Here is a 23,595-nt window from a genome sequence, read left to right as displayed (position 1 = left end):
TTGATAAATGGAGACAGTACATGTTTAAGAAATTTTTTTTTAAGTGTGTTTTTTTTTTTAATATATCTGTATTGATTTCAAAGAGAGGAAGGAAGAGCGAGAGAGAGAGAAACATCAATGATGAGAGAGTCATTGATCAGCTGCCTCCTGCACTCCTCCGACTGGAGATTAAGCCCGCAGCCCGGGCATGTGCCCTGACCAGGAATCGAACTATGATCTCCTGGATCCTAGGCTGACACTCATCTGCTGAGCCACGCCCGGCCGGGCTGTTTAAGAAATTTTTTTAAATCATTTCATGCTGTGGCCCTGTATAAATCTGACCATCTGCATTTTGGAAGCCCAGCAGACTCAGTAGACAAATCAATACAACAGATTATTAAATAGGTTAGTAAGGTTGACTCATAGAAAATCAACTGTCCTCTATCTGTGCTGTCTAATACAGGGTGAGTCAAAAGTAGGTTTACAGTAATTAATAAATAATACAGTAATAAATAATAATACAAGAATAAACTGTTTCTCGTACTTACAACTGTAAACCTACTTTTGCCCCACTCTGTGTAGTAGTAACTAAGTACATACAGTTGTTGGTCACTTGAAATGTTGCTAGTGTGACTGAGGAACTGCATTTTTTTTAATGCTATTTCATTTTAATTATCTAAATTTAAGTAGCTATATGTGGCTATGACATATATTGAAGACTCAAGTTAAGTTACACTAATAAATACTAAATACAATAGGAAAAAACTATAACTATCTAAGATGTAGCCCATGAGTCAGCAAACTTTTTCTGTAAAAGCCCAGATAGTAAATATTTTAAATGGTGCAGATATATATATATGTATGTTTATCACATAATTTTAGGTGTTTTTATTTTTTATAGCTCCTTAAAAATATAAAAATCCATTCTCAGTTTGCAGGTCATAGCAGGGTTTGCCAACCCTGATTTAACCTAACAAAAAATGTTCATCATAAATATGTAATTATTACATTATAGGACGTAAAACAGGGCTTGAATAAGTGAAAAGTGTAAATGGTATACTATGTTCAGTGGCCTGATTTAACACTAAATATCATGATGAAAATTCTTCCTTATAACTCAATTCTATTTCAGCCAAATTTCTAAAACTTTTGGGGGGGAAAAATTAACAAACTTATTCTAATATTTTTAAGGTATAATAAAGAGCACATTTTTTTTAAAAAAAGTAACGAACGTGAAGTAAAAGTAAAGAACTAGAAGCCACTTTGTGAGAAGCACCACTGCGCATGTGACCTTAGACCAGTTACATTGCAACTCTACACCTCAGTTTCTACAACTGTAAAATGAAAATAATAATAGTATCTACCTCCATTGGCCTGTTATAATGATTAAATGTGTTGATGTTTTTGGAGTACTTAGGATAGCATCAGGCACATAAAGCATACTATATAAGTGTTTGTTAAATAACTAAACGATGAAGGCAACATTGACAAACTCAAAAGATGGGTGACATACTGGAAAGAAGCATCTTGACTACTAGAATTCAATAAGAGTTACTATCTAGATTTGCAAAGAATTTTTTTGATATGGAGAAACATTACATCAACAAAATGAACAAAGAAAATGAGTAGTTTTAATTTATAAAAAGTAAAATTCAGATTGCTAACAAGTGTTTGTATATTGTTCAAAGTCACTAGTAATCAGAGAAATGCAAAATAAAAATGACATTATCGCTGTGTACCTTTCAGACAGGCAAAAATACATATATATAATATTTTAATTGTTGCAAAAGTAACACATATTCTATATAGAACATGTGCAAGTGTCAGATATTAAAGTTGCTGTTCCCCCCCTGTATGCCATATCAGTGTTAAGTTACATCTCTGGGCTGTCATCATCTTGGGTCACATGTCAGTGCTTTCTTCTTTTACTTTGATGTTTTCAGCCTGTGGCTTGGAAAACTGGGTAACTAAGGGTATGCAATGCCTTTTTGAGGCAGTGTTAGCGTGTAGTCCTTATGTTTATAGATTTGGAAAACTTATTTCTACCCTTCGGAGGATTTTTTTAGCTTACTAATGAAATACTGATTATATTCTGATACCTAATGTTGTCAAAAACTGATATTTAGTGAAAAACATGTTTTTCTAGGTAATGTGATGGTTTTATACTTCATGGCCTTTTTTTAAAAATAAAGTTCTATTACTAAAAATGATATTTATTGTTACTCTAAGTATCTACCAGTAAGAGTCATAGAGTTCTATTACAGTCCTGCTGAAAACCAATATGATCTTAATTTGGGTTCTGTTAGAGTACTTAGCCTGAAGGCATGAAATTGGGGTAGCAGCAGTAAGAAAGTGGCTGTAACTTAGAATAAAATAAAAACGGCAATGATAAGTTTAGATTCCAAAATTGAGCCCAGTCAGTGTGGCTCAGCAGCTGAGCATCAACCTATGATCCAAGGAGATCGAGTTTCCATTCCTGGTCAGGGCACATGCTAGAATCCTTAGTGGTGGGGCGTGCCGAAGGCAGCCGATCAATTATTCTATCATTGATGTTTCTGTCTCTCCCTCCCTCTCCCTTCCTCTCTCTGAAATCAATAAAAATATATTTTTAAAAAAACGATTCCAAAATTGAAAATGAATTCTGCAAATACATTTAACTCCATGAGTCAAAACAATCCTAAATACATTTTAATTTGGGGGTGAGGTGAGGGGTATGTCTCTTTGTATTCTAGAATTTAGGAAATTAGTATACTTTCCAGATATGTTTTTTGTGTTGTTTTTTTGGGGGGGCAGGGAGTGAGAGTTTCTATTTTGTTCTGTTTTCCTTTTGCTTTTTTTTTCTTTCCCATTTTAGTCCCTTCTGATCAGTATTCCTTCCTGGAGTCATAAATAACACAAGGCAAAGCTTATCGAGGAGATGTGAAATAGTACACTTAAGGGTGAAAAATCAGATTCTTTTCTCTGCTTTATCTTTTCTCTTTGCCACTGAAATTCTCTTTTTAAAATACATAATTAGTAGAATATATAACTTTAATGATTTTTTTCTCTATGTGGTTTGTTTTTACTGATAGACTGAATCAGCAGGAATTCAGCGTGCACAGATTCAGAAAGAACTTTGGAGAATTCAAGATGTCATGGAAGGACTGAGTAAGCACAAACAGCAAAGAGGCACTACAGAAACAGGTAGGTTAGCTTTTTGTATTGTGTTCCGCAGTAATTGACCATATTATTATATCTAAATGGGATGACACAGAGCATTGTGTTACCTTTGTTATTTTAATAGACTTCAGAAAACGGGCACTTTTCTTGGTATCATTGAGTCAGTACACAGGTTTATAAAGTAAAAAGGCAAAAGTTCTGCCAACCTTACCCACTCAAAAATAAATCATGGTTTTTGCGTATTGTAATTATAAACACACAAACAGTGTTGGTTTTACGAGATTTCTTCCCCCACACAACAAAAAATGGAGTTATACTATGCCTATTTTCAACTATTTGCTTTTTTGTTCTTAACTACAATACAGTAATTGCTGTGTAAGAATTCCTTGTACAGCCCTGGCCGGTGTGGCTCAGTTGGTTGAGTGTCGCCCCATGCACCAAAACGTCAGTGGGTTCTGTTCCCAGCCAGGGCACATGCCCAGGTTTCGGGCTTGATCCCAAGGAGGGGGTGTGCAGGAGGCCAGTGATCCATTTTTCTTTCTCTCTCCCTCTCCCTTCTTTCTCTCTCTAAAATCAAGAAAAACATATTTTTTTTTTAAATTCATTGTATTGACGGACTATATCCATTTCTGTGTTGATGAACATGTTTTTGTTTTGGAGTTTGTTTTTTCTTGTCATAAGCCATGCTATAACGAACATTATTGTGTATATAACTAAACACATATGCTAGTACTTATGGATTCCAAGAAGTGGGAAATGAGCACGCATTTTCCATTTTGATAGGCACATCAAATTGCCCTCCTAAAAGATTATATCAGAATGTACTTATACCAGTAAATGTTGGAAAAAACTCATTTCCCTGTACCCTTGTTTAAACTAGTTGTGGGGGTTTTTGGGGTTTTTTTTTTTTAATGCTCGCCTGAGGATATTTTTTCCGTTCTCTTTCAGAGAGAGTGGAAGGGGCTTGGGGGACAGAAACATCGATGTGAGAGAGACACAGGGCTTGGCTTGGTTGCCTCCCGCACGTGCCCCAACCAGGGCCAGGGGTCAAGCCTGCAACCAAGGTATGTGCCCTTGGCCAGGATCGAACCCAGGACCCTTAAGTCCGCAGGCCGACGCTCTAACCGCTGAGCCAAACCAGCTAGGGCTAAACTCGTTGTTTTAATGTGTATTTTTAAAAATGTAATTGGTATCAAGTTCTGTGAAAACATTAAAAAGTGAGGAATTGGAAACTGAAGGCTGAATTTAAAATAAGTGAAATGAAATTATTCCCTTTTTCTGTAGATTTGAAAAGATGTTTAGTGCGTTGTGTTGTTTAATTTTTTAATAGGTATGGCAGTATCAAAGACTTTCTCAGCAGTTAAGTACAAAAGTGAGGTACGTGTGAATTGTTTGTCTAACTATAAATTATTTTAAATGTTTAAAACATGAATTAGAATTGTGTTCTCTACTCATAAAAAAATGTTTTCTAAATATATTCTAGTTATTGTTTTAATCATGAAACGTCACTGATTCGGTGATTTGGTACTTCTAACAAATGTGATTTTTTTTTCTTCCCTTCATGCTAAGAGTTTAATCACTATTTTTCATCGGTTAGAATTTTAACATTGTCATACTTTCTCTACTATAAGTAATTTGAATATTTATCATTGTTATACGTGGTAACGTTTGTAGGATGATTGATAGATAAGTTGGCTGTGTATCATGCATACCGTAAAGAAACTGCAACTACAAAGAGATACTGTCAACCGAACTGAAAGCATCTGTTGTCTTAAATTATGTATAAAAGGCAATCAAAAAGAAATGTGTATTTTTTTTGCCCTTAAGCATTGTCCAAAAAAATAGGCAGTGAGATTTTTCAAATTAATTTTTCCCCCTCTATTTTTAAAAATGAAATACAGTAGTTTCATACATCCGTTTAGATGTTGAGCTTCAGAGTAAAGCTCGCCTGTGTTACCGAAAAGAGATGCAACCGTATTGAAAACCATATTGGCCGTCATAAGCATTTTATGTTTCACGTCTCAGTATGAGACTTTGGGCTTGGCAGTGTCCCTTTAATTGCCTTAAAGCTAATTTAAGTTGACTTACCATTGCAGAGAATTTAGATACACTTACTTCAGTATGCTTATCTAAATAAGGTGACTGTTCTACAATCTTTAGGAAGAGGAAGTAGTCCCACCTCGTCCTCCACTTCCTCGGTCCTATGACTTTACAGAGCAGCCTCCCATAGTCCCCCCTCTGCCCAGTGACAGCAGCTCCTTGCTCTGTTATAGCAGGGGCCCAGTCCATCTGCCTGAAGACAAGAAGACTCATCAGGTTCAAGGATACACAAGAAATGGATCCCACTGTGTAAGTGGCTGCAGTAGCCACAGAACAATCAGTTACACATGCCCTCTCGGTTTTTTTGAAAGTGAATTTATGTTACATTCAGACTTTTTTTTTTTTTTTTTTTTTAATAACACCACTTTTAGCCAACGCTTTTTCTGTTTATAATGTTATCCTTTTGTGTTTTGCTGTTTTGGTTGTATCATTCTCACTTTTTAATATTTTCACAGCTTTAATAATCTTCCATAATTTCATATTTTTTCATAAATATTTTTCTATAGAATGGTTACTTTGTATTTGGCAAACGGGTGGTATTTTAAATATACTATTTCGGGATATCAGGCAAATGAAACCTTTAGATCACAAAGAAGCGAGAAACAAAAAGGATTACCAGGAGCGATAAAAGGATTGGGGTGTGGGCAGTTCAGTCTAGTTAAACATTGCCAAGCAGAGACATTACCCATGGAAACTGGAAGCAGAGGTGTGGGGTTAAACAAATAAATGTAAAATGCAATAAGCAAGGAGGAGAGAATGAGGAAAGGTCAATAGGGCTAATTGAGTTAATATGATATAATTATTGTCAGACTATGACAAAAATGTTCTAAGGACTTTATCCCCAGGAAGAATATTCTTAATTTTAAAACCAAAACATTTGCCTGTTAAAAATACTTCAAAGTCTTTTTTTTTTTTCTACCTTAATTGTAACTTATATAAATTAATTGTTATACCCATGATAGCTAACTGAGACTTTTAACTTTTAGAGTTTGATTTGGGTCTTTATAGGTAAACATTTTAAAAGAAACTTTTAGCAATTGTTTTTCTAATTCATACCTTCCTTTCAAGGGTCCAGATTATAGACTCTACAAGAGTGAACCAGAGTTAACAACAGTGGCAGAGGTTGATGAATCTAATGGGGAAGAAAAATCAGAACCTGTTTCAGAAATAGAAGCGTCAGTTAAAGGTCAGCATTTGGGATATGTTTCATCTCCTGTGTTTTTCAGAAATTTTGGCAATAAATTCAGTTTTCATGTTGACCTAGTACAAGAACAAGTCCACAGTCACTTATCTGAAAACAGTGGAATCTGATAAGTGTTTGAATTCGGAAGTTTTCACATATTAGAAAGGTAGATGACCCAAACCATGTATTATGTCATCTCAGCTAGGCATGAGGCCGCACCCCCTTTTAAGCACATTGATATTTCTGGGATATTCATCCTACGTGGGATAAAGACTGAAAAGCTTCATATCAATTCAGGTTAGGTTTTATTGAGAAATAAGTTTATGACACACTTTTAAAAGGCATTTTTTTCACCTTACAGTTTTTGGTTGTTGGTTTTCTATTTAAAAATTGTACATAAAAGATTAAGGTTCGAAACAAATTTTCATACAGTTTCTATATAATGAATAAATTCCATAAAATAATACCCTTACTGTGTATACTGATTTTTTTTTAAATATGTTTTTATTGATTTCAGAGAGACGAAGGGAGAGGGAGAGAGATAAAAACATCAATGATGAGAGACTTATTGATCAGTTGCCTCCTGCACGCCCCCTACTGTGGATGGAGCCTGCAACCTGGGCATGTGCCCTGACTGGGAATCAAACTGTGACCTCCTGGTTCACAAGTTGACGCTCAACCACTGAGCCGCGCTGGCCGGGCAGAAATGCTGGTCATTCTTCAATGTTGTAAAGGAAATGGGTAAAAGGGGGCTATTCAGAATTAAAAACTTAGAAAATGCCAGATATAATGTAGTGCTTGAATCTTGCTTGGATTATGATTTGACGCAAAAGTCTAAAGACATCTTGGAATAATTGTAGAAATTTAAATATGTTTTAGTTATTATCTACTAGTAAGTAATACTATGATATTGTGGTTATGTAGGAGAATGTGTTATGTGAATTCTGAAACACTTAGAATATTTACAACTTACTCTCACAGAAAATTGTTTTCATCAAAATTTAAAACTTCTGCCCACCATAATGGGAGAAAATATTAGCAATAAATATACCTGACACAAAGGCCTTGTATCCAGATTATAGTTTTCAAATCTCTTGTAAATCAGTAATAAACACAGACAACCCAATGAAAAGTAGGCAGAAGACTTGGACACTTAACAGATAAGGTATACAAATTGCCCTTAAGCATATGAAAAAGTTTACAACTGATTAATCATAAAAAAATGCATTTTAATGCAAATCAAAATCACAGTTTACACCTTCTTGAATGGCTAAACATAAAAGATTCCCAAGTGTTGGTTAGGATGTGGAACAATTGGAACTCACATGTTCCTGATGGTGGTATAGGATAGAACAACAGTTTGGGAGTTTCTTGGAAAGTTAAACATGCAATTAGCATAGAGAGTAATTCTACTCCTATATCTGTACCTAAGAAAACTGAGAACATAATTGCTCAAAAGGACTTATACAAGGATTTTTATAGCAGCTTTAATTCAAAATAGGAAAAAAAATAAACTGGAAGCAACCCATATGTTAGTCAACAAGAGTATAGGTAAACAAATTGTGATCTCCATACAATGGAATGCTCCTCAACAATTAAAACTACTAATAGCCCGGCCGGCGTAGCTCAGTGGTTGAGCATCGACCTGTGATCAAGGAGATCGCTGTTCGATTCCAGGTCAGGGCACATGCGGGCTCAGTCCCTGGTGTGGGGCATACAGGAGGCAGCAGATCATTGACTCTCTCATCATTGATGTTTTTATCTCTCTCTTTCCTTCTCCCTTCCTCTCTCTGAAATCAGTACTTTTAAAAAACAAACAGATATACAACATGTCTGAAATCTCAACAACATGTATAAACATGAAAAAAAATTATGTTGAATGAACAAAGCCAACACAAAGGAGACATGGTATAAGATTCCCTTTATATGAAATTTGAGAGTAGGCAAACCAGTCCATTGGTGATAGGCAGCAGAAAAGTAGTTGCCTTTGGCAGAGGGTAGGATTGACTGGAATGAAACTTTGTGGGGTGATGGGGATGGTCTTCATCTTGACTCAGATGGTTGTGCAGGCATACATTTGTCAAACCTTACCTGTTGTACACTTAGGATCTCTACACTTCCATATACATTTTGCCTGAATAAAACTTGAGGGGTAGGGTAGTAAATACAAACCTGGGAGAGTTTGCCACTTACCGACCATTGGTGGAGAATTCTGTAATACTTCGGGTAGAAGGAAAGTAGTCAGATAAGGGGATCTAAGAAACATAGAACTAAAATTTGACAACAGTAGCGTATAAAACAGGAGGAGGCTCATTGGTATTAACATGTTCTAAGGTCCTTGTATTATTCCGGAGGATTGTAATGATCCTGACTAACTTACACTTTAACAAGTTAAGTATGCATGCTAGGGTGTAAGATAAAGAAAAGAAGTAGACTATGGATCTCCCAAACTAGTAGGGAGGCAAGCTGAACACTAATCCAAAAGAAGAAAGAGTGGGAAAGAAATAGCAAGTAGGGAAAATGCAAAGCAAAATATAAGTTGTTAGAAATAAACCTAAATATATCAGTAATTATAAGTGTGTTTGAATTAAATGCTTCACCTGAACAAAGATTGTCAAACTGAATTAAAATTACAGCTCTACGGTATTTTCAAAAACATAAAAGAGGTTTAAGGAAGGTTGAGAAAAGGCTATTAAAGGTAATGATGATATTTCTCAAATGGTGATGACATGAAAGTAAAGAAGTAGATGATCATTTGTTCCACCAATGTGTGTGTTTACTCATAAAAAATATAAAAACATCTGAAATATATTCTTTAATATGGTTTGCATTCTTCCTCAGAGTTTTGCCTCTTAAAATTTTGGATGTTTAACTTTTAATCGTAAGTTCTCATCTAAATAAATTGTCCAAAGTACACAGATCAATTGCGGTGTATTTGTAGCACGTGACTTAAAGTAGGACTTTTAAAAATCGGCCACTGACTGGCATAGTAGAGCCTTTTCTGTGTTTGAATTGCAAAATTACCTGTGTTCTGTGTCAGTTCAGCTCTTCACATTCTCAAATATACAACTCTATAATAAACACTCAGAGAGTTCATAAATAATATTAAAACTTAATTAAGCTGCAAATTGTTTGGTTTATAACCTAAAGGGGCCGTGAGTGATTGACCTACCATTTGTCTTTGCCAGGGGTGGGGGTAGGGGTAAGACACTTCTTTTTTCTAGTTGATGTGAGGTTTTTTTTGTTTTCTAATTGTAAAAGAGAAAGTGACAGTTATTACTTTAGTTAACTATTGTTAACATTGTTAGTAGATTCTTTATTAAGACAGTACAATGTAATTGAAAGCAACCAACTGGAAATTAAGAACATTTGGGTAAAAAAACACACAAAAAAAAACATTTAAATCACTTAAACCTTCCCGGGCATTTTTGGTCATCTGTAATATGTGAGAGGTTAGATTAAGGCTCTTTCAACCCCTGAAAATGTGACTGCTCCATGGAGAAGCAGAGCAGCCCCAGAGGGCTAATGCAGGCTACAGCCACACTGCTGCTGAGCTGTGGACTTGAGGAAGCAAATTAGCCCATGTACTGCCCTTCCTTAACATTTTTCTTACAGGGTTGTGAAGGGTATATGATCCATTAAGTATACTAAATTTTATAATTAATTTTTTATTGATTGATTTGAAAGAGAGAAACATCAACTTGTTGTTCCACTTATTTGTGCACTCATTGATTGATTCTTGTATGTACCCTGACCAGGGATCAAACCGGCAACCTTGGTGTATCGGGACAACACTCTATAACCAACTGAGCTACCTGGCCAGGGCATTAATTTTTAGTATCATCTGTTAATCTGTAGAACTTTATTTCTAAATCTAACCGTAAATTTGTCTGGGAATACCACTGGCTGTCTTATGATGTAGAATAAATAATGGAAGGCTACTACATTTTCCCTGGCTCTTTTCAAACAATAAACTTGCACTGTGATTTTAAAAGCCTCAGAAATCAAGTATGTCAAAGAAAGTGATGTTGTGTGAGAGATGACTACTATTTTTATTTTTAGGTTCCCACTTTCCTGTTGGAGTGGTGTCTCCAAGAACAAAGTCACCGACGCCTGAATCTTCAACAATAGCCTCATATGTAACCCTAAGGAAAACTAAGAAGATGATGGATTCAAGAACGGTATTTAGCTAGAAATTAATTTCTAGAAGGAGTCTCATACCTATTTATTGCTTTCTTATATATGTGTCCATTTTTAGTATTCTATCAAAATTTTACATACTCGAAGAAAAAGTAGTCTTTTTAGAATTAAATACAGAGAATCAGCACCTGAGAGGACAAACCTACTCAATACCTAATCCAGGTTTCCTGTGATCGTCTTTGACCTGGGGCTTAGTCCACAGTTGGTGGAACCTATTCTCAGGTCACTGCCCTGTGTTACATCCCTGGACACTTCTGAGAAGTTCCTTGAGGCGAGTGATAGACATGTCCTGTGGTCATCCAAGTTGATGGATTTCCCAGCTAGCCTGAGTTTGCAGGGCCTTTCAACTGGATAGATTTGGAGTTTGCCAGTCCTTCGGTTACTCTGAGAAATGTGAATTGGGGATTGGGAAATAAATCCTGTATTTCACACTTCCATCTGAGATCCATTTAATTCAAACTGGCTCTAAACCAGTCTGATCTTATTCTTGGGAAGATTCTCAGGGAGCTTATCTCCCTACATAAGAACTATATTTTCAATTAGTCCAAAATTACAAAGACTTATAAAAGTAATTATTGTAGAATAAAAATAATAAATAGCTTGTATCAGTGTTAACATTAGTGGTCATGGTTCTAGAACACTATTGTTTATTGATAGAGTTAGGCTTTTTTTTTTTTTTTGCAGATTGGAGGGTGTTTCTGTGGGAATTGTGATGTGAAAATAAACAGAAAAAGAACTAAAAATGCATGTTGAGATCAAGCAGAAAGATATTAGTGGATTTATATTATTTTTTAACTACCTTTTTCTACAGCTCCCTTAAATACTAGAAGGGAAGACTTATACATAACAAATCGGGGGGGTATAGAAAACTGTAGTTATATAATGTTGGTGCAAGGAAGACCTTTATAAGCAATACCGGAATAGAATACCTGCCATGTATGGACAAGGTCCATAATATATGAGGGGTAAATATAAATTATCTATGGTGAGGGTTTTTATGGAAAATATGAAACAGTAGTTCACAAATAAATGAAAATTTCTCAGCCTCAGTAATAATTTCTAAAATGCTAACTGAGCTACCCCAGTGAGATACTCTTTTCCAGTTATCATATTGGAAAACAGACCTAAAAACTAGTAATATCCAGCATTTCAAAAGAAAAAAGTAGATTCGTATAATAGCTTGATAAAGTAAGTTGCAGTGTGATAACGTTTTTATGTAATCATAGAAAAACCAGGAAGAATACACGTTTGTGATTACTAAAAATAAAAGGAAAGGGTGCTAAAGTAGCCAGCCTCCTAGTCAGTATCTAGAATTTACTTTTACTTTTTTTTTTAACAAATTATCTTTATCGTTGAAAAATATTGCAGATGTCCCCTTTTTACCCCCATTGATCCCCTCTACCTCCCCTCCACCCCACCCGCAGGCCTTCCCAGACCAGTGTCTCTGTCCATGGGTTATGCTTATAAACATATAAGTTCTTTGATTACTTTTACTTCTTTATTATTTTCCAAAGCAAATATGTTTTATTTTACAAATAAATGAGAATCACAGTTTCTGCCCACTAAGCCTTTTCATCTTCCCTTTTCCCTTTAGTTTCTACTTGAGCACTTTATGGTATTTATTCTGTACAGTAGAAGGTAGTCCTAGAGTTACAGCTCCTGCCCTACAGGCGTTGTTCAGATCGGAGCGGAGAGAAAAGAATCTTCGCCATTAGACTGACTTAGTGCTTGGTCACAGGAATACTTACCTCTGTCCTGGGCTCTCCCAAAAACTCCGACAATTCTTCCAATGTCTTCATCGTTTTCCACCAATTCAGACAAGAGGGCACAAAAAAAAACCTATGAATTCCACATCTTCTAGAATATGTTTCATCTTTAAAAGTTCTGTTATATAAAATAAGCTAACATTGGACTCAGTATCATAGTCTTAATAATAATGACTCATTATTATAGTCTTTATTTTTGGATCTTATACCAATACCATTTTACATCTTCAGTAAGAAAGTGAAAGGTAAGAATTGGTTGTTTAATGGGACTAATGTTTTTAAACCCTTTAGTAAACCATAAAAATGAGCCATATGTATGTAGTGTTTTCAAATGTAACCCTCTGATTTATAGAAAATAGATTATTTCGATAGTTTTATTACTGATCATAAACTAAGGATATTTTCTCTACTAGTCTTTGACAGTGACTTAAAAACATTACATTTTTACTAAAATAAATCGCTGATATTTAGAAACCATGTCCCTTATTTCCTCCTAGTTTGCGTTTTATAGTTTCCTCTTTCAGGGCCATGGGGTAGAATCATCCCAGAGCTGCCATACCCTTTTGTATTTAAGAGAGAGAGAGAAATACCCTGACTACTTTCTCTTCTCTTTCTTCTCTTTTTCTTTCCTTTATAGACCATGCATCACCAATTACCTGTAAAGGGTAAAATAATTTGCTTTTGGCATTATCGAAATGACATTCAAAACTTCCACTTTTGATTCTGACAACAAAAGAAATGCATTTTAGAGCCTGTTTTATTTCTATATACTTTCAGAAGTCACTGTATAATTATGTGTTTCTATGTGTATTTTTAACTTAAAGGAAAGACCAAGAAGCGCAGTGGAACAGCTCTGTTTGGCTGAAAGCACTCGCCCGAGGATGACTGTGGAAGAGCAGATGGAGAGAATTAGGAGGCACCAACAGGCGTGCTTACGGGAGAAGAAGAGAGCGTTCGGTGTCGGCGCTCTAGACCAGTCACCCCTGCAGAGCCCCTCCGGCTTACGGGACAATCCGTTCAGGGTTACCCAGGTATGTCAGTTGCTTTTAATCACTCTTGTGTGAAAATCTCAAATCACTTGAATCTTTGAATCATAGTTAACGTGTTTTGTGGGTTTTCACGTGTCTGCAGTTTTATATTGTTTAACTTGTATAATAATACGCTAAGAAGCTTTTAGTGCAATGGAAATTGCCGTGTGTTCTAACACCAAAGCGGAATTGCTTGTTGGATGCCCCTCAACCAGCTGTGGACTTAGTCTCCTCTGCTGTAAATCAGGTGGTGCCCTCTCTCCTTCACAGAGAAACTAAGAAGATGAAAGTGCTTTCAGCAAATGTAAAGTGCCACGCAGGTTACCAAGATAGTCCCCAATTCCCCTCCCAATAAAATGTATTACTCTGTGGCCTAATTTAACATGACCTAAATTGTAGCAGAAGAGAGAGCTTCTAAATTAAAGTTCTACTATCTATTGCATTTCAATTTGAGCCTTTTAAACTGACACCATTTCATTTCTTCTTAGTTGTTTGTGTGTTACCCTGATGCATAAATACAGAGCGAACCTTTTCAGTAGCTTTCTTCTGGCCTGTCCCTGTTAGTAGACATGGATCAGGTAAAAATGCCTCCCTGTCTTGGTAGAAGTTCCCTTTTTATCTGATCAAGAGCAGGCATTGCTAATGGGTAGGCAGCTGGTTAACTATTGAATAACTGCATTCTACGAATTATAAAGTGGGTAGTTTTAAAAATTAAAGAGATGAACCAAAGAATTTATATGCATATACACACAACCCAAGGACATGGACAGTGGTGGCGAGAGGGACTGGGGAGGGGGAAGGAACAGGGTGGAACAGGTCATTGGGGAGAAAAAGGGACATCTGTAATATTTTAAACAATAATAAAATTAAAAAAAAAAAATTAAAGAGATGAGGGTGAAAAAGTGTGTGGAATACTTCCAGATGTTAATATGCCATGTATTAAAATTTTAAATGGTTAATATGCAAGTAATTAATGTATATAAGTATATTGATGTATATTAAATATACCCAGTTCCGCTTGGTTTTCATAAAGAAGCCTCCTTGTGAGTGAAGATCCAGCTTTTTTTCAGTGTGGACAGGTGCGATCTAAATGGCTGCATAGTGTGACTCTAAGAATGCTGTGTATCTTTTGGACAGACTCGAAGGAAGGATGATAACGTTAAGGACCTGGACACTGTCATTAGAGAAAACGATGTAAAGCCAAACCATGAAACTCCTGCTGTAGAAATTGTTCGACTAAAAGAAGCTGAATCTCAAAACACGGATTTCAGCGAAGAGGTAGAGAGATGATTTTAGGGCAGATATTCCCGGGTGGGGGGGGCTGTAGGTTTTTGAAGATTAGATCAAATGGTAATAAGGGTGAAAGTATTGTTTCATTCTGCCACAAAAGCCAAAGATCTAAGTGAAATGATCGGTTTTATATAATTTGATTAATTGAAGACCTAAAACATGATTAATCAAGGCTGGACTCAATTACTGCTAACCCAATTAAATTTGGAATCTTACACCCCTTAGCAATGTGCTTCTTCCTTTTGGGCAAATTGCTCTTTATATTAGTAGTAAAAGTTAAGGAGCATTTGAGATCTTGCTCCCTGGAGTGTCAATTTGGTGCAAATAAACATAAAAATTCCCCCCAAAAATGTTAATATTTTTAAGAAACTTGAATATAAATTTATATTTCAATAAGTATTTGACAGGATATGATTTCTTTTAAATAAACTTATTTGCAAATTATTTTAGATTTACTAATAAATATTAGATGTGGTATGAATGCTTTGAAAAAGAAAATCTTTCTTCTTCTTCTGTAGTTTAAAAAAAGTGAAAATGTTTTTTATGAAACACTTCGCAAGCCTGAGCCAAATGGAGTAGATTCTGAGGAAGTGATGGATAAAGAAAGAAACAAGGAAGAAATGCCAGAGGATGTTTCATACAGGTAATAATGAAGGAAAACAAAAAGAAATGGTTCACACATTTGTATAACTGCTTAAAAATAGTGAACTTCAGAGTCAAAAAGTCTTGGATTCCAGTCCCAGTAGGCTAGATACCTTCTTAAGATGCAGTTTGCTCACTTGTAAAAATAGTGATAATATCTTCCTCAAAAGTGTGTTGTAAGGTTTAAAAAAGAAAATACATGCATAGCACTGAACACTGTGCTTAGCACCTAGGAAGCAGTCAGCACTGTTTTGTTTTGTTTTGTTTTTTTTGTTTTTTTGTTTTTTAATATATCTTTATTGATTTCAGAGAGAGGAAAGGAGAGGGAGATAGAGAGGTGGAAACATCAATGATGAGAGAGTCATTGATCAAGCCCACAACCCGGGCATGTGCCCTGACCAGGAATCGAACCCCGATCACCTGGATCCCAGGTCTACGCTCAACCGCTGAGCCACGCCCGGCTGGGCAGCACTGTTTTTTTAAATGCCACAAGGCACATAAGCTATAGCAAAGTAAGCACCTCAGTATTGCCTACGTAATGATAGACATTGATCAAAAGTCTAAGTTGTAATCGTTCCAAAAATTATAGTCATTTGCTATTTATTTATTTATTTATTTATTTATTTTTATATCTTTATTGATTTCAGAGAGAGAAAAGGAGAGGGAGAGAGAGAGATAGAAACATCAATGATGAGAGAGTCATTGATCGAGCCCGCAACCCAGGCATGTGCCCTGACCAGGAATTGAGCCTTTTTTTTTTTTTTTTTTTTAATATATCTTAATTTCAGAGAGAGGAAAGGAGAGGGAAAGAGAGAGATATAGAAACATCAATGATGAGAGAGCCATTGATCAAGCTCACAACCCGGGCATGTGCCCTGACCGGGAATCGAACCCTGATCGCTTAGATTCTAGGTTGACGCTCAACCGCTGAGCCACGCCCGGCTGGGCGCTATTTATTTTTTAGCTGTTAATCAGCATTCTTAAGTGCGTATCCTCAATCTCAACCTTCGTTAAAAAAATTATCAGTGCTGGAAAAGAGAACTGCTATGATTTAATGTTATTTGCAATGCCTTTATCTCTTCAATGAATAGCAGAATTGAATTTGAAAAATATTTGGCAAAAGCTGATAAGAAAAATATCTCTGCTGAATGTGTGTTAATAGGCATAGATGGAAACCCATCCAGTATATAAAATATATATGTGCAACACAAAGACACAGGCAGCAGGATGGTGACAGCCACAGGGAAAGAGGTGAGGCAGGCAGAGGTGGGCAGAGGGGATAAACGAGACAGGAGATTTTGCTTTGGGCAGTGGGCACATCATGCAGTGTGCAGATGTTTGTTGAGTTGTACACTTCAAACCTGAATGGTTTTGTTAACCAGTGTCACCCCAGTAAACTCAATGTTTAAAAAAGTCTATGAGCCCTAGCTGGTGTGGCTTGGTTGGTTGTCACCCCACGCACCGAGAGGTTGCAGGGTTCGACTCCTGGTGTGCAGGAGGCAGCCAATCGATAAAATCAGTTTTACAAAACATATAAGTTGAAGTATTTACAGATTGAATGATATGTCTGCTTTCAAAATTATTTGGGAGGTTAGCCCCAGCTGGTGTGACTCAATTGGATGAGCATTATCCTGTGCACTGAGAGGTTGCCAGACCATTTCTGGTCAGGGCACATGCCTGTGTTGCAGCTCAACCCCCAATAGGGGGCATGCAGGAAGCAGCCGATCAATGATTCTCTCTCATCATTAATGTTTCTCTCTCTCTCTCTCTCCCTCCCTCTCTCTGGAATCAATAAAGATATATATGTTTGGGTTTTTTTAATTTTTTTTAAATAATAAGAATTTGGAAGTTTAACCCTGGCAGGGTAGCTCAGTTAGTTGGAGCATCTTCCCCATACGCCAAGGTTGCTGCTTTTTTTTTTTTAATATATCTTTATTGATTTCAGAGAGAGGAAAGAGAGGGGGGAGAGAGAGAGAGAGAGAGAGACATCAATGATGAGAGAGTCATTCATCGGCTGCCTCCTATATGCCCCTGACTGGGGATGGACCCCGCAACCTGGGCATGTGCCCTGACCAGGAATCGAACCCCGATCTCCTGGATCCTAGGTTGATGCTCAACCGCTGAGCCATGCTCAGCCAGGCAAGGTTGCTGCTTTGATCCTGGGTCAGGACACATACTAGAATCAACCAAGGAAGACATAAATGGGTGGAACAACAAATCAGTGTCTTTCCCTTCCTCTCTCTCTCTCTAAAATCAATAAATAAATTAATAATTTCGGAGTTTAGATGAATCAAGATTGGCAAAATGTAGATAATTACTGAAACTCTGTATAGGTTTCATATTATTCGCTATAATTTTTTTTTATGTTTACAAGTTCCGTAAGAAAGGGGAATAAAGAAAAGAGATTGATTGTAAGTAAAATGTTAGCAGTTGTTAAATGTGGATGGTGGCATCTTTTCTGTATGGTTAAAAAATTTTAATAACAATAAATTGGAAGAAAAAATTAATTGCATTCTATAATAAATTTTAAAATATCTTATCTTCATTAGTCTTCAAGATGAGACACAGATCACAAATCATAAATCAGAAGGCCACCCTGAAGAAAATACAAAGGACAGCATTCATGAGCAGGAAGAAAGTGTTGTTTCTTATGAGGCTTCTAAAGGAAACCAAACAATGGCAGGTAGATATGACACATTTCATCATTTTCTCACTGGTGCTTCCTCTGGACCTCTGAATTTATTTCCCATGTGAAGGTTTCAGCAAGAGAGCCACTTAAGTACCTTGACTACAGATTAATTAACTTTTGCCTTCCACAAGCACCTTCGGGGGGATGCCTCTGACCAGCTAGATCCACGCAGAGACTGGCACAAACCCAGTTAATTCCTCGTTGGTTTTGGTGTTGCTTTTAATCTTAACACATACCATAAATTTTCTCTAATAAGATTCTTCAGTACTTGGGAAATTTACCTGTTAGAGTCCCTGAGGCTAGATTCTCAGAGTGTTCACAAACCTACTCCTTTGGAAACTGGGATATCTAAATTGGTAGAATGGATTTGTTTACTCTAGCCCCTACCATAGTAATGGATTGTAAGCCACATCTGGGGTTTTCTTTAATAGTAGAAGACTTTGATCCATAGCTAAAAATTAAAATTTTCTGTGCTATTCTTCTTTCACATTTTTTAGACTCTTCACATATCTTTTTTTCTCTCTTTCTTTATTCAAGATTTTTGGTACAGGGTGAGGGTGGGTATGATACCACTAGTGGATATTATCAGCTCAAAAAACTATTCCTAGTAGTCATCCCTCTCCCCCATCCATGTTGCAAAAGGGTGACTACAATAGAAATAAGTTAATTCAGGATTGGTCTTAGGTAGAGCATTTTTGCATCTTATATGCATATAACATGCAAATTTATACCATCATGATTGTTTGTAACCAATATTAACCACTGCCTTGTCCTTTGTCTCTATCACTTACAAGGTGGTGTACACAGGAATTCTCACTTTTTTCATAATCACTGACAGTTATTGTTGTGGCAGGTCTAGCTGCACAGAACTAGGAAAGCTTCTAAAAGTGATTCACTGAGAGATGCCTAAAAATTGACTTCAAAGCACCCACAAAAAAAGATTTTTTTAAAAAAATGTTTTCCAGTTTTAGTGAGATGCAATTGCCATATAACATCGTAAAGTTTAAGGTGTGCAAGGAAGAAGAATACCGTCTTCCGTGGACATTTCATACTGAATAATCAGTTCCTGGATTAGAAAGTAACAACCCCAATGCAGCTGTTAATTCCTTCTCCAAACATGTTCTTATCGGGTGGGATCACAGCGTCAGATTTCCTTCCCTGAGTGTCCTAAGGATGTTTCTCTTCTCGTCCTCTCGGTGCGTTGTAGTGAAAAGCCTGTCCCCGTCTCCCGAGTCCTCGGCTTCCCCGGGCCCGTCCGCTCAGCCGCAGCTCACGGAAGGATCGCATTTCATGTGTGTGTAGTCCCAGAACAAGTACGTGGTCCCCTTTGTGCTTCGCCCTGAGACTTTCTGACCGGAATTGTATCCATTTGCTGGTTTAGTGAATAAAAACTGAGATTAATTCTGGTCCGTGCTGAGGGATGGTTGGCAGAGCAAGTATTGGAACCGCGGGCAGTAACTCACGTTTCCAGCGTTGGCCCTTCCAGCGACTGGCCGTGTGACAGCGTTTTCTCCGTCTCCTATTTCATCCGTAAAACCAGCAAAACCTGGAGGGGTGCGTCCTATGCCAAAGCAGGCCCCAGGGTTTTGCAGCTGTGTTCGCATTTAACGTTCCTTTCCATAGACGGACCTGAGAAGTCTGTTTAAGTCATTACATCTTGATTGAGTAATGTTTTTTAAGTTAGTTTGACATATCTACCGCATTGGGAGTTTGTTAATTATTTTAAGGGACAAAGAAATGTTTATGGTATAGCCAAATAGATGGAATATTAAAATCTTTAAGATCTATCAGAAATTGTTTCTAAATAATTAATTTTTTTTAAGACAGGGAAATAGTTATTCAGAAAACCACGGGTGGGAATGCAGGGAAGGAGAAAACCTTTGAGTAGTGTTCCTTCGACCCCAGTTTCAGAAGTGACGATAGTTTCCTAAGGTCTCAATCACTAAATGCTGCCTGCACTTCTGGAAATGTAGGTGTACACTGTTTTTAACTTTTCAGAAGAGCTGTGAGGGCGGAGTGAGCATTTTATGCCTTTTTCTGCATTTTTTCTCTCTCAAAGTATCTCCCAGATCTAGTAATGTTTGGTGCCTTAAGGTGACCACCGGTTTCTGTTACACAAATATAAGCAGCGAAAACACCGAGAGAAATGAGTACAGATACTAACTCGACTATGTTTATTCAGGAGTGCTTCCTTTCTAGAGTCCATTTCCATTCACATTTGGTAGCAGCTATGAACTGTGCCCTTCCTTTCAGCCAAGAAGGTTTATATTTAACTGTCTTGTCCTATTTGTAACTTTTATTTAAGATTATGTCCACCTGAAGCCTGGAAGAGGCCTTTATTTGCTGTCTGCTGGTATCTGTGCAGGACTGACATCCTTTCGGGCGCCACAAACCGTCTATTAGTTATAGTCTTACCTGTGCCTTGCCCCTGTCACTCATGTATTTAAACTTTTAATATGTTGGGAAGTTACAGTTCTCACTAGTGACAGAATAACATCAGACAGAGGAATAGTAAACATGCTCATCTGATTCCTCTTGTATAAAGAGGTGGTCAGGGGCCTCTGTCTTAGTGGAGAAATGTGCATTAAAAAACGTTCTTATCTATCTGTTCCATAAACAGGTTACAACTCGTTGCACACAGGCCATTCTGGTAATCAAGAGTGTTCACAGTTAAACCTCGAGTACATTTCCAGCTTCCTTAAGTTGTTATTATTGGATTTAGTTTTGTTTTACTTTTCTTTCCAGAGCCACTAGCATTACATACTAGAATGAGGTACAGTTATTGCCGGATATTTTCCAGTCTCGTGGCGGGCAGCCACCAGGAACAACCAGTGACGCTCAGACGTGGCTGATTTTATATCTTTGTATAGTACATATGTCATCTTTCTGCACTAGTCATTCTGGGAGAACTTAGGAAAGTTTTACAAATGACTGCTGTGTGGGCAGCTCACTATATATTACATACGAAGTTATGCGCATCTTAGCTCATTCGTTGATCTTCTGGATTCTGAATTGCTGTTTAATTGCATTATGTTTCTTTGCTTTGTGGGTTAAGCTTATGGAAATGAAGAGAAAATGTCCTTTAATTGCATTATGTTTTCGAATTTTCATGGCCATGCTCGTCGGTTCTATTGTTACGGAATGTCGCCCTTTGTCACTTTAGGAAACGGTCATTCATTAACTGGCAGGTGTCGAAGTAAATTTCCCTCTCTTTATTTTTCAGCTATACTGACGTCTGTGGAAACTATTCAGACCTAAGGACATGGACCTTCGGCAATGTGAGAAGATATTGTACAGTATATTTTAAATCTATGAAATTCATAGTTCTGATGCTTTTGGCCACAGAGCATCATTTTATCACTTCTGGAAAATGTTTATTCCAAAACAGCTTTAACGGCCCATATGTGCACTCCGTAATCTCAAGGTTATCGTTCTGACACCAGCTTGCTGCTATGATTTCAGAGCACACGAGTCAAGGTGCTTTTTCCTGTGCGGTCCACAACCACAGCTCACTCAGTTGCTGATTTCCAGATTTTTGATGTTTCTGAAGTCTAGGTGGAGTTATATTTCTTTTTTCTTCTCGGTACATCATTTTAGTTATTTCCGGTGAAGCTTGTTTTTATTTTGGTTTTTTTTTTCCCCTTCCCATTTTGGCTACTGCAATGCTTTGTTTCACACTTTATTTGTAAAAATTTTATATATATATTTAAAATGTGCCATTTTATTGCTCAGTGAAGTATGTCTCGTTTCCTGCTATAATTATTTCTCAGTCAGATTGCAATGTCAGCAGTTACTGCCACACTCTTGTCAGCTTAAACACAAATGTTATCGCTTACTGTTTCTTGAAAAACTATAAAATGTGGGTATTTTGAAGTACTGGGCTCATACTTCATTGGAATAGATGTGTACAGCAATAAGGCTTTCAAATCCAGTACTTAGTTTGTGTACAAATGTAATTATGTTCATTGTGTATATATTATACAATGAGCACATGTAATGTAAGTATTAAAGGCTACTTACTATTGTTTAAATGCAAATGTTCATATCTCATTTCTTTTTTTATCATGTTAAATAAATGTTGATGTTCTTAAATCTTGTGTTAGAATTTTTGCTCTTTCCATCTAAAATGGAAAGTCTGAGGCCCCAGTGACTTCTAGAAGGGGAAAAAAAGGGTGTTAAACTTACCATTGTTGAGAGTATCACAAAAGGACCTTTTCTGTCATGTAGTCCAGCCCTCCCCCGTCAAGTTGAGAAACTTGAGGCCCAGAGAGAGAAATTGCTTTGGCCACAGTCACATTTCATTTAATGACAGAATTTGGACCAGGATACAGTTTTTCTGCCTTTTCCTCTAAGGCCGTCAGCACCACTGGGCAAATTTAGTTTTCTGAAGCCTATACCTGTTCCTGCTAGTTTCTGAGTTGTGGAAACGAGCTCCAGGCATCTGTGGTCTCACTCTGCTTGGTGATTTGGATTTGGAGAGGGGTGTGCAGATCCGAGCGTTGTTTCTCCAACATGAGTAACTAGAAACTTTCATCATAAGTCGGGCCCTCAGAGATCATTTTCTCTTACAATTCATTCTTTGCAGATGTTCACGCTCTTCAGAATCAATTACATTTTCTTCCCTCTGTAACCTTTTGTTCCCGCTCGATATTGTTCCCAGAGTACAAGGAAACTTGATGCTCTTGGATTCCTGTATAAAATGGCTGAAACTAAACTGGCAGCGGTCAGTCTTTTTTTTTTTTCCCCCATGCTATATTAAAGAGGATTTAGATTTAATTCAAAATGCAGCTATATAAAATTCATCTGGCTCCAAACAGAAACACTCAAAAAGAAATGCACATCTATACACTCTTTAGTGTCGTGGGTGACTGAAAAGCGAGGTTAAATGGGAGAATAGTGTTTGGCTCTCTGTGTCCATATAAACATGTTTACACAAATTGCCTTTATCTAAAGATGACACACACAGGTCTTCTCAAGGGAAACAGTCAACAGGTTATTTTTCCCTTGAGTTATGATCCCGGTCACCGTTACAGATCTTTTGTCAGTGTGTTGGGGAGAGTTGCTGTTCTTTGGTTTTGGTTGGGGTTTTTTGTGGGGCTTTTGTCTTGACTGTGTGTGTGGTGTGTGTTTTGCTTTGGTTTTATTAAGCACAACTTTTTTTTCTTTTTTTTAGTGTTTTAGGTGTTTATTATCCACAGTTGAACCAGGTGGCATCATCTATAATTTTTTTCCATCTTTATGTCTTGATCATTTGTATGTATGTGTATATACATCTAAGTACAACCTTTTTTTTTTTTTTAAACTATTTCATGAAGGGAAACGTGTCCCCATACTGGGAAACTTGGAAGCTTCGGGAGTTTGAAGAAAGCTGTCTAGAGGAGTTGTAATTCTGTCAACATTTTAGAAAGCCAGATGCTAATCATATACTTACAAACAATAAGTCCGCATAGGGACTTGTTACAGGATGTAGTAAAGGGTTACTAGGTCTTCAAAAATTTGAACTAGATCAGTATTTTCTATCTCACCTAAACCTCACCTACCCAACTCCCTCTTTCTTCT

The 23,595-nt window shown here is 36.9% G+C and overlaps 1 protein-coding gene across 3 annotated transcripts in view; it reads left to right on the top strand.

Annotated features, from left to right (window-relative positions):
- PLEKHA5 (pleckstrin homology domain containing A5) overlaps positions 1–22,128 on the top strand; it is a 199,319-nt gene extending 177,191 nt beyond the window's left edge. For 2 of the 3 annotated variants that reach the window (XM_081124971.1, XM_081124972.1), the window contains 10 exons: positions 3,051–3,162; positions 4,469–4,515; positions 6,307–6,424; positions 10,484–10,602; positions 13,212–13,418; positions 14,553–14,693; positions 15,224–15,348; positions 17,897–18,030; positions 19,244–19,349; positions 21,260–22,128. In XM_081124971.1, the coding sequence (XP_080981097.1) occupies positions 3,051–3,162; positions 4,469–4,515; positions 6,307–6,424; positions 10,484–10,602; positions 13,212–13,418; positions 14,553–14,693; positions 15,224–15,348; positions 17,897–18,030; positions 19,244–19,338 (1,098 nt within the window). In that variant the 3' untranslated portion in view covers positions 19,339–19,349; positions 21,260–22,128. Of the gene's footprint in view, positions 1–3,050; positions 3,163–4,468; positions 4,516–5,298; positions 5,488–6,306; positions 6,425–10,483; positions 10,603–13,211; positions 13,419–14,552; positions 14,694–15,223; positions 15,349–17,896; positions 18,031–19,243; positions 19,350–21,259 lie in introns of all 3 variants that reach the window. The other variant, XM_081124973.1, reaches the window with a different exon arrangement.
- Positions 22,129–23,595: the final 1,467 nt, after the last annotated feature.

The sequence above is a fragment of the Miniopterus schreibersii genome (assembly GCF_964146895.1).
Source record: "Miniopterus schreibersii genome assembly, chromosome: 2".
Classification (NCBI taxonomy): domain Eukaryota; kingdom Metazoa; phylum Chordata; class Mammalia; order Chiroptera; family Miniopteridae; genus Miniopterus; species Miniopterus schreibersii.
Note: the sequence above shows the minus strand (reverse complement) of the source record. Positions and strands in the feature narration are given on the sequence as shown.